This window comes from Molossus molossus, unplaced genomic scaffold (genome assembly GCF_014108415.1).
Source record: "Molossus molossus isolate mMolMol1 unplaced genomic scaffold, mMolMol1.p scaffold_m16_p_11, whole genome shotgun sequence".
In the NCBI taxonomy this organism is placed as follows: Eukaryota; Metazoa; Chordata; class Mammalia; order Chiroptera; family Molossidae; genus Molossus; species Molossus molossus.
Window position 1 is genome coordinate 77448439 of NW_023425346.1, and position 13645 is coordinate 77462083.

Sequence of the window (13645 nt, forward strand, 5' to 3'; positions counted from 1 at the left end):
TGCCATCCGCACAACCCAACCAGGGCTGAGGACAAACTGCAACCGAGGCACATGCCCTTAGCGGGAACCGAACCTGGGTCTCTCTGGACCGCAGGCTGATGCTCCAACCGCTGAGCCAAACTGCCCAGGGCTTTTTTCTTTTTTAAGAAAACATTGTCTCCTTTTTACTATAAGGATTGCTGGGTTTTTCCCCAAGGGGGATGATGTAAAATGTTAGCGACCATTGTTATATATCTTAAACATGCAGTATTGTTTTTTATGTAAATATAGTTTTAAAAAAAACTAGTTGAAACAGCTTTATAATATAAAGGAAATTTTAAGACAGTTACTTCTTAATTCCACTATTCTAGCATAATTGTTATTTCACCCAATGTGTGTATAACTTTATATAGCTATGATTATAATACATATATACGTATTTTTGGAATCTGCTGTTTTAACCTCATGTTATTTCATAAATGTTTTTTCACATTATTACATAACCTTCATATTTATCATTTTAAATGTTTGTATAATATTCCTTTGAGTTATCATAATTTTTTAATTACCCTATCACTGAGGTTTTTAATTTTTTGCTGTTGTGTTTGGTAGTCCAGGGAATATCATTGTACAGATACTTCTCTATAAAGAACTTCTCTGTTCTTTTGAGTTACTTTGTTACAATAAATTCCCAGAAGTACAATTCATAGGTCAAACAATATAAGGCTTTTTTTTCCCTTGGGTAGTAGTGGTGGTTGTGGTTGTGGTTGCTAAATACCTGATTATTTTCAGTTTGTTTGTTAGTTATTTGTTTCTGTGCTTAAATTATATTGCAATTGTATTTATTACTTATAAACTCGAATGATTCTTATTACTGTCTGTTGGGTTTGGGTATATGTGAATCATACTTTTCTAATATAAAGAACTACCATAAAGCTGCAAGTCTGGAGGAAGTCCCATAAATACAGTAGGAACATTTTATAGGTTTCAGTGGGGATTCTGTAACTGTACAGTGGAAAGTCTGTTCTGTAGTGGCTTAGGGTATAATATTACCCTCACTTAGCAGTTAAGAAAATGAAGCAACATAAAGAACAGTGTAAGGAAGTTAGAGCAATTTAAGAAATAGCTAAACCTATTAAATACTCAGGAAGAGGCAAGATAAACTAACAGCTTAAAACATGCTTAAAGCTGAAAACCACATATACTCTCATTGTCTCAGAGCTTGATTCTTTACAGGTAAATGAATTGTTCTGTTTTCTTTCTTATATGTTGTAGAAACTTACAGATAAGAGACTTGTCCCAGCTTTAATAATACTGTATTTGTTTTCATTCTCATCCAAGGATGTTTTCATTGATTTTAGAAAGAGAGGAAGGGGGAAAGAGAGAGAAATATTGATGTGAGAAAGAAACACTGATCAGTTGCCTCCTGTACAGACCCTGACGGTTATCAAACCCACAACCTATGTATGTGGCCTGGCTGGGAGTCGAACTTGCTACCTTTTTGTGTACAGGATAATGCTCTAGCCAACCAAGTCACCCAGCCAGGACAATAATACGAGTTTTTAAATAAATGACTTGTTGCCTTTAATAATATTCTATATATAGGATGGGGCAAAAGTAGGTTTACAGTTGTGAGTATGTGAAACAGAGTTTATTCTTGTGTTATTTATTATTTGTTGTATTATTTTCCATATGAACAACTGTAAACCTACTTTTGCCCCACCCTGTATATTTACATGTACAGAATACAAAGTATAGTTGCCAGCTCAAAGTTATTTATGGGATTGCTCATATATATTAAAATAAGTCAAAACAAATCTATTCTAATCTTATTCATTTGGTTTTAAATAATTAGGTTTTATTTGAATATGGGTGGTTAAAATTTCATCTGTGAAATTCCGAGTGTTACATTTTCATTTGATTTCCCTGGGGACTTCAGTATACCAGTTTCAGTCCTTAAAAGATAGTAGTTTCTCACCTTTCAGTGGTATATTTATAGACAGGTCACTGGAGTACCCCCTCTCATATCTGATTGCATACACATTACTCAAAATAGTACCAAGCTTATCATCATTCTACCCAAACACATTGTCATTGTTACCCCAAGTTTTCTTAATATTCAGTTTTAAGGCTTTGAAATTATTCCTGACTCTTATTCTACTCCCCACAACATCTAGTTAATCTCCAGGATATAACAGTTATTTTTTCGGTCTCTCTTCTTCCGCTCTTCCTTTCTGGTTTTCATTGCCACCACCTTAGTCCTGGGACTCATTACTCCTAGATCACTGCAACAGCCTTCTAATTGGTCTCCCTTCCTCTAGTCCCTTCCCAGTTAATTGTGCCGCTCACACTACTAAACGGTTCACATTTGAGATCCTCTGATTCCGAACATGCCCAGCTCCTAACTTCATCTGCAGTTACCCAAGAGAAACAATCAAAATGGACTTTTTATTGTTTCTTGTATAAACTGTCCATAGTCCCAACTTCATACACATTTCAGTTAATGTTTATCAGTCACCATAATGATGCACCTGAGTAATTTTATAATTTACCCCTTTCTCCTCAGTGAGATATCTATAAGTCTCATATGATATTGTTAGTGATTTCATTTATTGTTTAGAAAAATGGTTTATTCCAGGAAATCACATCACTCACTATAGTTTTACCCGTTGCAACAAAGGAAATGCAAACTTTGTAATAACGAAACCAGGAAAAAAAATACCACTTTTTGTATAAAGATGCTATTTTTATTCCACAAAAGACATTTTTGTGGCAGCAAATAATATCTCATATAGGCAACATAAATTCTGAAACTAAAAAACACTTAAAGCAAGTACCAGATCTTATGAAGTGACCCTTTTATATGCTATATCAAGTAGTCTATAATTTAAATATAAATGAACCCATTTATAAAAATTAAGGTAGCTAATAAGAAAAGTCTAAAGTTACTTCAAAAACTGAGGATAAATACAAAGTATTTTACAAGTACTATAAAAAGAACATTCAAAAACAATTACAGAATGTCCTGTTCATAAATTAACAAAAAGGCAAATAAATTTAGTCTTAGAGTAAAATACAGTAAACCATACCAGCTTCCAAATAATTATGCATCAAAATAGTGCTTCTGGGACATTTTCAAAAGGTGGCTTGCAACACAACCACATTTAAACAAAGAAACCATAGGCATTCCAGGGTTGTACCAGCATTTATCAGAAGGAACATCTGACACAAAATATATTCAGTTGACATGAAACTAGTTTGTATCATTTGTCTTTGAGTAATCTAGAATGACAGCTGTATCCCCTGCTGCCCTTTTCTTGCCTTCTTCAATTATAAAGCATGTTTTACAATTATTTTATTTTTTGATAGGGATCATATGCAATGGTCAAGAGAGGAAGAAGCAGCAGCCAGAAAAAAAGTGGAGGAAAACTCAGCAGTGCGAGTCCTTCCGGAAGAACAAGGTAAGCCACTAAGTGTAGCTCTTGGAGCCTGGTTTTTCTATTTGACCTTCCATTGATTCCGTTCATGCCTTAGGCTCTTTTTCTCCTAATTTTGTCATTACGTTAAGGAGTTCTTTGCTTTTATCTGTGCCATCTACTTGTTCCGTTTGGGAGAATTCCCAGTTTTTCCAGTATAGCGCTACCAAGCAAATGAAATAAAGTATGTATTCGCCTTGTACTTGCTCTTTTTATAGTCATATTGTTGCTTTTTCTGGGAGATACATGCACATGGGTGGCATTTCAATCAAGATATGAAAACAGAACTTTAAAATTTTCCTCTTGCTCTGAGGCTGTTAGTATGCTGCGTGCATTTCCCTTGTTAGGAATGTCCAACAAATTCAAAAACTTTGAGCAAAGAAGGTAAAGTCATATCAAGATGCTTCTGGTCTTTTAGGATAAATATCAAGTTTCAGGAAGGATTTAAGGTACTTTTGTTGAAGGCCATTGATACTTAGAACTTAATTCTGGTAAGGCCTTGCCAGCCTTCAAAAATAGCTTCCAAAAAATTGATCTATGCTGCCCGGCCAGTGTGGCTCAGTGGTTCAGCGTCGACCCATGCACCAAGAGGTCACCAGTTCAATTTTCAGTCAGGGCACATGCCCAGGTTGTGGGCCTGATTCCCAGTGGGGGATGTGCAGGAAACAGCCAGTTGATGTTCTGTCTCATCGATGTTTCTATCTCGCTCTCCCTTTCCCTTCTTCTCTCTCTAAAATTAATAAAGAAAAAAATATTTTAAAAAGTTAAATAAAAAATTGATTTATGCTACTATCACAAAGACAGAAAATGTGTTGGTGAGGATGTAGAGAAATGAGAACCCTTATGCATTGTTGGTGGAACTGTATAATGTGCAGCTTTATGGAAAGCAGCATGGAAGCTCCTTAAAAATTAAAAATGACACTACCATATATGACCTGGCAACCTCACCTTTGGACATATAGCCAAAAAAAAAAAAAAAAAAAGTGAAAGCAGAGTCCTGAAAGATATTTGCACATCCATGTTCATAGCAACACTATTCACAACAGGCAAAAAATGGAAGCAAATGTCCATTGACAGATAAATGGATAAACAAAAGTAGATACATACAGTAGATTATTATTCAGCCTTAAAAGGGAAGAAAACCCTATCACATTCTATAACCTAGAGGAACCTTGAGGATATTATTATGTGAAGTGAAATAAGCCAGTCACAGAAAGGCACATAGCCCTGGCCGGTTTGGCTCAGCGGTTGGAGCGTCGGCCTGTGGACCAGAGAGACCCGGGTTCGGTTCCTGCTAGGGGCACATACCGCAAAGAAAAAATAAAGAAAGAAAGAAAGAGAGAGAGAGAGAGAGAGAGAGAGAAAGAAAGAAAGGCATATGCTATATAATTCTGCTTACATGTGGTATCAAAAGTAGTCATATTCATGGAAACAGAAAGTAGAATGGTGGTTACCAAGGCCTGGGGGACGGGAAAACATGGAGTTGTTGTTAATGAGTATGAAGTTTCAGATTTGCACGTTGAAAAGGTTCTAGACATCTGTTTCACAACAATGTGAATATACTTAACATTTTCAGACTGTACACTTAAAAATGGTTAAGATGGTAAGTTTTACATTGTGTTTTTTACCACAGATTTTTAAAAAGACTTTTAAAAAGCCAAAAATGGCCTCTGTCCTCACAACATTGCTGGAAACCCACAGACACTTTGCCGAACACCTACACTCTCTAGATATAATTTTTTACCTTCCTTTTAAAAAAATCATTTATTCTTTAACATAACTTGACTCTTTTTTCTTAAAAAAAAAAGTTTGGCTCAGCTGGTGTGGCTCAGTGGTTGAGTGTCGACCCATGCACCAAGAGGTCACTGGTTCAATTTCCAGTCAGGTCACATGCCCGGGTTTCAGGCTCAGTCCCCAGCAGGTGGCATGCAGGAGGCAGCCAATCAGTGTTTCTCTCTCATTGATGTTTTCTCTCTCTTTCTCTCTCTCTCTCTCTCTTCCTCTCCCTAACTCTCTTTTAAAAAAAAAAAAATCAATAAAACATATTTTTAAAAGTTTATTGAAGTACCAAATACAGAAATTCACACAACTTATAAGTGGATTCTCACAAAGCTCAGTGGATTTTCTAAACACTGACATCAAGAAACAGAGTATTAACAGTAACCCAGAAACTTCCTTATGTTCTGTCCCAATTACAATACTTTCCCCAACCCCTCATATCCACAATGGGCAACTGTTATTCTGGCTTCTAACACCATAGGTTAGTTTTAGCAGAACAACTTAGTTCTGGTCATGATCATTTCTCAGTCACTCTTGTAGCAATACCAGTGTACCCATTAGATAGAACAAGTGTCAGGAAACTGTGGCCATGAGTCAAGTCCAGCCCACTGCTGTTTTTATAAATAAAGTTTTATTGGGACACAGACATACTCATTTTTTTAAATGTCTTTATTTATTTTAGAGAGAGAGCGAGAGAGACAAACATCTATGAGAGAGAAACATAGATCAGGCTGCCTCCAGCATGCCCCCTACTGGGGATCAAACCCAAAACCCAGGCATGTGCCCTAACTGGGAATCAAACCAGTGACCTCTTGGTGCACAGGACAACACCCAACCAACTGAGCCACACCAGCCAGGCCAGACATACTCATTTGTTTACATATATTCTATGGCTGCTTTTTTTTTTATCCTCACCCGAGGACATTTCTCCATTTTTTGTTCAGGTAGAGTAGGAGGGGGAGAGAGGAACAGAGAGAGAGAAACATCGACGTGAAGGGACACATCGAGTGGCTGCCACCCGCACGACTGACCAGAGCCGGGAACAAACTGCAACCGAGGTACATGCCCTTAGCGGGAACCGAACCCGGGTCTCTCCGGACCGCAGGCCGACGCTCTAACCTCTAACCGCTGAGCCAAACCGGCCAGGGCTCTATGGCTGCTTTTGAGCTATGTCTAGGAGCTGACTAGTGGCAACCCACATTGTGTAACCCATATGACTACTTACTATCTGGCCCTTTACAGAAAGTTTTTCAACTGCTGAGATACAATTTTCAGGAAAGGTTGATCAACTATCCAGAGACTCCCTAGGGAAAGATGTTTACATTCCTCTGTGTAAGCCAAGCACAGTGAAAGTCTCCAATCCCACTGGTATTTAACTATTGTTCAAGTGATTCCAGTGACTTTAGTCTACAACTGAGGCTCAAGTTTGGAGCAAAGGCAACTGTGGAAACTGAGCTAATGAGACAGCCCTCACTAGCTGCCTTTCACCAGTGAAGCGGACAGTGCTGCCCTGTCCTCTTCGAGCATCATTTGCTATTTTTTAGCGCTTGTTCTCTTTTCTTACTGTAAGTTTGAATGTGTCCTGGAGATTGGACAACAAAGAAGAGTACCTGACCCACAATGGAGGCGTTCTGTTTGCATGAGCTTCCCACCATGCAGCCCAGAGTGGGAGATGGCCAGGGCTTACTGGGGTTGGGTTCGACGGTGCATACCAGTGGCACTTGTGCTCACAGACCAGCCAGCATTGCATTCCTCTGCAGGAACTCTGTCACACTATTTCAGAGGAAGCGTAATTTTGCTTCTTTGCCAGCAGCTGCACAGACATATTTTCCACATTACTCAAGCTTCTGCTAGTGGCCACCTGGATATGACAGAAAGAGTCAAGCCTAAACTGAATTAAAAGTTATCAGTCATCTTAATTCCTTTCCAGGAAGTTAAAAATTATACACAGTATATTTCCTGATAATTTTAAAAACCAAGGATCTTTCTTTCATGCTTTTGAATATTTCTGTTTAGAACATAAATAGAAGAGCAGTGCTGATGATGTTCCCTTACAGTGCTCTGCACGCGGCTGCCTGTTTTGGCCTATTTATGTTAACAATGAACTTGAGTGAAGCTAATGAGAAGGTTATTTTAGGGCCTTGGAAACCGAAGTAAAGGAAAATGACAGTTCCCACAGAACCATAGTGTGACTGAAATAGAAAGGTAGTGACTGGGCTCTCTCTGCAGAAGCAGGAAAAGCAGGCTGAAGAGAACTGATGATACTGCTTTGAAGTATTTGGTTTGCTTATTAGCATGTCCAGTCGCTTTCTGAGCTAGTTTTCTGGCTGCCGCGGAGACATAGAACAAAAGATTCCATTGCAAAATGACTCAAAGTGATGGGGTTTCTTCTGGGTCCTGTCAGCGTCCCCCCGTAACACTGCTCAGTGCGGTGGACTTCATACATGTCAGGGAACAAGGAGAGGGACACACAGTGAGGGTGACCAGTTCATCACACTTAAGCAAGGCTGCACGGAGCAGCAACTGAGGCTACTGTGAGGGTGGCAAAGAAAGAACACTGTTGCCCTGGCCGGTTTGGCTCAGCGGTTAGAGCGTCGGCCTGCGGTCCGGGAGACCCGGGTTTGGTTCCCGCTAAGGGCATGTACCTTGGTTGCAGTTTGTCCCCGGCCCTGGTTGGTTGTGTGGGTGGCAGCCACTCGATGTGTCCCTTTCACATCGATGTTTCCCTCTCTCTCTCTCTTTCTCTCTCTCTCCCTCCCACTCTATCTGTACAAAAAAATGGAAAAATGTCCTCGGGTGAGGATGAAAAAAAAAAGAAAGAACACTGTTGTTCCGGGAAATTGTTGAGTAACAGGACATTGCAGCAACAGTAAATGCCTGCCCAGCCACCTAGTCCGGTGCCTACCGGGGATCATAGCACTGCTGGTCTGCAGAAGCCCTAGATGAAGCTCCTAATTTGATATTTAATGTCTTGATGAATATGGGTCAAGGTGAGTAGATCTGTATGAATGCTCCACTGACCCAAACTTTGTGAAAACCCAAAGGAAGCTCTGACCCAGTTCTCCCAGTGCCTCTGTTAACCACCACCCCTTCTTCCCTAGGAGAGTCCTAAGTCTTTAAAAAAGCCAGTTTTGTTTTGTTTTTTATCACAAAGTATCCCATTTGCAGATTATTATACAGTATGAGCACTATTTATTGATCTTACCTCACTTATTTTAATGCCACTGGAAGCAAATACTAGTTCTCCCATGCTGACCAACTCCCCAGCACATTTCTTTTGCTCCCTCTGTGTATCAGTCTGCCTGTCATTCCCACGTGCCATTTCTCACCTGTTTATTGTCTCAGCTGTTGGTGAGAATTGAAGTCAGGAAACACCCTCACAATTCTGAAAATAAATTATCCATCACAAACGACATGGTCTTTTTTGCCGTGAGATGGTTGGCATTTCATTTTTGTGATTAAAATATATAGCATCCAGGCACTCATTAGCAATATTTCTTTCAATTAGATGCCCAGATTAATGATTTTTAATTTCACATGTCCTTTGGTAATTTCTTTTAAATTTTATTATAGCTCATATTTCCTTTAAAAGCAGGTTAATTCGAGAAATGAGAAAGATTCATTTGGCAGTTTTTGAGTTAACATAATTATATTTTATAATTTTCTAAAAAACATCTCCAGTGTGTTATTTCTCAGCTGGTTATTTAGCAGATGTAATGGGTTTTTAAAACTTAATAAAAACAGCTGCGATTTTTACTCTAAAATATCCTTGTAAATAACTGCTTAGCTAGGATGAGTTATCTATGTCAAGCAAAATAGTAAAAGAATCCCACTGTACTTTACCTTGTGAATTTTTTACCACATGAGAGTATCCCATGGGGCGGGGGAGGGGGGAGTAGTCTGTGCTGATAAATTTAGGATATTGTTTATGTCAGCTTTGGTTGTTTAAAACTTAATACAGTACTCTTAGAGATGTGCTTTTCATTTCATAACTTTAAGAGCTTTCTTTATTAGACAGTGGTGAACTTTATCCGTGACGTGTGGGAATTTCCAACTTTAAGCACTCAGGTATTTGCGTAATTGATGTGCAAAAGTAACTTTAAATTGCTTTTTGTTACCCTGCAACTTAGAATCAATTTTCATAATTCATATTAATCATATCACATATGTCAGATATATAAATAGTTTAATTCATTTTCTTGTGATATTCAGTGTGATTCAGGGTGAATTCTGAGTATTTAAGTATGGTTAGTGTGTCATATTCCTTCTTCCCTTCAGCAGTACTGAATTTAATAAGTGAATAATTGAGAAGTTGCTTCATCTGGCTGTGGTTAAACAGATCACTACATCCCCTTTATTGCCATTGTCAGAGAGCAATTAACTCTGAATTGGCAACCTAGGAATGTGAAAGGAAAAAATGCATCTCCAAGAAAATTGATCATTAATATACCTATTTAGAAGGTCAGTTGGACAAGATGAGAACAGGGCAGATTTCTCTGCACTACATTCTTTTATCATTATTGGCCTGAACTTGAGATAAGTAAACAGCAGGTTGAAACTAAATATTTCACTCATGGTCAAGAAAGTAGCTCTTCCAGATTCCCTGTTATCACCTGTTTGGGAAATTAAATCGTACATTGAAGGTGTTTCCGTTGTCTCATAACCATAATTATTAGTTTGATTGAGTTCCCATGGGCTCTCAGAAGCTGTCACACATTACTGGTAACTATGGAGTTGCCAGGATTGATTGGAAATACTACTGAAAACACAACTTTAAAAAGCAAAAATGAACAAACAAAAAGTTCCAGCCCATTAACCTTTCCCTGTCCCATCCTGGGTGCTGTTCCTGTTTTGTTTCTATGCCTCAAACCCATCTATTCTCAGAGAGCATTTTATGTTGCCATTGCTCATCATAATTTCATCATATCACTATTATGAAGGTTTACTCCAATCAGCATTAATTTTACAATTTAGTTATACTGATTGTAAGTCGTACTGAGGTTTTAATTTTAACTTGATGTTTCATAATGAGAGGAAAGTATAGACTCGAGAAAACAGATTAATTTACATGACTGGACAGCATGGCTGGACCTAGAGGGTGTTATGCTAAGTGAAATAAGCCAGACAGAGAAAGACAAATACCATATGATATCACTTACATGTGAAATCTAAAGAACAGAGTAAATGAATAAACAAAATTGAAACAGACTATAGAGAACAAACTGATGGAGGCCAGAAGGGAGGGGTGTTGTGGGGTGAAATAAATGAAATGATGGGATTAAAAAGTACAAGTTGATAGTTACAGAATAGTCTCAGGGATGTAAGGTAAAGCACAGGGAATAGAGTTAACAATATTGTAATAACTATCTATGGTGCCAGGTTGGCACTTGAATTATCAGAGGGAACACTTTGTAATCTACATGAATGTCTATACTCTGTGCTGTACACCTGAAACTAATACAAAATAGTGTTGAGTGCAAAAAAACAAAAATAAAGTGTCAGCAGAAACCTGAAAGAAAAACAGATTATCAGAGATGTTTTGGAGGGGGTTACTATTGATTTTGTGATAGGAAGGCAATATAGTGGAATGGTGTTAAGAGCATGAGCTTTAAGGTTTGATAGACTTGGTTCAGGTCCCAGCTCTGCTGGACCTTGGGGATTTTTTTTTTATTCCCTCTGATCTTGAATTTCTTTATACATTGGAATAATATGCCTATTTGAGCGGTGTTATTAGGATTAAATGGGAAGAAAAAGCCAAGTAAAGCATTTGACATAGTATCTGGCACATAATCAACACTCATTTTGTGTAATTGTTATTTTTAATGATGTTGTTATTGGTATAATGATTTATGTAATTGTTTGTGTTTATTTCCTCCTAATTCATGAGTAGGAAATACTTGAAAAGGGCTTGAAAGTATTAGCAGACCTTGACTATCATCTTCTAAAACTATTCAGATTATTTTTAAAGATTTAATAGGCAAGGGCTGAATTTAGATGCTTGATATATTTGATATCTGAACCAGAGTCTAGTCACCTACTACAGATTCATTTTTTTATATATTGTAAAAATTAAACAAGTAATACAAGCTCATACTTATGACAACAATCTTATCCAAGATTTTGTAGTTTGTAGAACTGATAATGTTTAATGTTCTCCATAAGTTTATGGAGTTTAATAGAAAAGTACATAGACTTTTTAGAGCTTGAACATAGAGGTAGATTCAACCCCTCATCAAATAAGGAAACTGAGTAGGCAAGTTGAATGAAGAATCAACTAAGATTCTTTATCTTTGTGTAAGGTGTAGATAAAACACTGCAAAAGAAAGAACTACATAATAATCATTAAATTGTTACCATCACTTTAAATTTTCATCTAATTATAATAAATGAATGTAAAATCAATTTTTGAGTTGCACTCAGTGAATAGACTATTCTGTATGAATGTTTTATTTTATTATTGTCTTTTCAATTTTAATTGCTACCTAAGATTACTGTTTTGACCTGTATGGTTTGCTTGGTCATGGTTTGTTGGGTATTTGAGCTATTTCCTACTTTTCCTCTTATAAGTAGCACTGCTATGAATATCTTTTCTTTCAAGTTACTCCCCTACTGACTACCTCCCTACCCCCAATTAATTCCTAGGGGAATATTCTGCAAATTAATCAAGGTATAGCATTACATTCTGTTTACTGATAGTTGGGTTCAAAGTCACTTCACAAGTAGCTTGGTATTGGAAACACAGAGATTTGACTAAATGTAGGTCTTGTTAGGTGGTTGCCTTTCATTAAGCAGAATAACTTTCTACCAGCATTCAGTGAGTTACAAAGAGAGTCTTTAAGATAAAAGTAAGAAGACAAAGTGCAAGAAGACCCTGGGGAAATTAGACAGTTTTCTAATTCCTCCTGAGTCTGACTTTTAGAACGTTGTTTTGTTTTCTTTGTCTATCGGGTACACTCCAATTTTTAAAAGTAAAGATAGGACTGTTGTAAAGATAAATATATAGCATTTTTAGATTAATCATGAATAGGCTTCCATTAGTGCAGATATGAGCATGTCTTGGACTTCATCACATATTCTTTTGTTACAGAGATCTACTTTCATTTCTCAGACCTTAAATACAGATGGGAGTTTCTGTCTTTAAAGCAGTCCTGGTGCCAGATATAGTTCAGCCTTGATGGGAAGGAAGTCTTGTGGCCAAATGGGTGGAGATCCATGGTCCAAGGACATAAAGATAAAAATGGAAAGAAAAGAGAAACGATAAGGGCTTCAGGACAGGGCTCTGTAACAAAGACGAACCTGGCTCTAGGCACTGCTTGTTCTGAGGGTAGGGACTTCTTTAAAATTATGAAAGAAATGAGTTTGTTATTTTTAGTTTAGTTTAATTTATTTTTGGTATATAGTAAGTTCATACAGATCAAAATTCCAATGAAAATTCTCAAACCACTAAGTTCCCCTCTTTTGAAGCAACCATTATTACTAATTAGGTGATTATCCTTCCAGAACTATTCTGTACGTATATACAAGTAAACATGTATACATACATGCATGTATGTTTCTGTGTATGCACACACATATTCTTTTTTTTTTCCTAACCAGTAGTTGCATTATGACATACTGTTCTACACTTTGTTTTTTAAACTAACGTTGAATCTTGAAAATTATTCTATATTATAGGTTTTTTTATTCTTTATATTTTTTTAAATAAAATATTGCTATTTTTTTGTTGTTGTTGTTACAGATATTTCTCCTTTGGGTTTTTTTATTCTTTAAAAGCACTTTTAAAATATCCTGTGTCTACATTGGGTGAAAGAAATTCTTAACCCATGGATTAAACCTAGGGAGTATGCCTGATACAGAATAGTATCCAAGAAATGTTTGTTGGATGAATGAGTGAATAGATTAGTTTATTAATTTAAAGTATAGATAGAAAGAGACAGAAAACTAAGAATTCCCTAAAATTTTGAGACTCGGCCTAACCTTTACCCTGGGATCCACTGAAATCTAAGGAATGACATCACAAAATGCATATCTCTTTTTAAAAGGTATCAGAGCCCTGGGTGGTTTGGCTCAGCGGTTGGAGTGTCGGCTGGTGGACCAAAGAGTCTCGGGTTCAATTCTGGTCAAGGGCACACACCTCAGTTGTGGTTTGGTCCTGGCCCTGGTAGCGGTTGTAGGGGAGGAAACCAGTCAATGTGTCTCTTTCACATCAATGTTTCTCTCTCTCTCTCTCTCTCTCTCTCCCCCTCCCTCCCTTCCTCCTTCCTTCCCTCCCTTCCTCCCATTCTGTCTGAAAATAAATGGAAAAATATCCTCAGGTGAGGATTAAAAAAAAAAAAAGGCATCAGATATAACCAATGAATACAGACAACAGTATGGTGGAGGGAGGGTGGGGGGACGGTGGGAGCGGGGAG

At 37.5% G+C, this 13645-nt stretch overlaps 1 protein-coding gene across 2 annotated transcripts in view; it reads left to right on the forward strand.

Moving 5' to 3' along the window:
- Positions 1-13645, forward strand: part of METTL8 (methyltransferase like 8) — an 88646-nt gene that overhangs the window by 55100 nt on the left and 19901 nt on the right. For both annotated transcript variants that reach the window (XM_036255022.1, XM_036255023.1), the window contains exon 3: positions 3349-3440. In XM_036255022.1, the coding sequence (XP_036110915.1) occupies positions 3349-3440 (92 nt within the window). The remainder of the gene's footprint in view (positions 1-3348; positions 3441-13645) is intronic.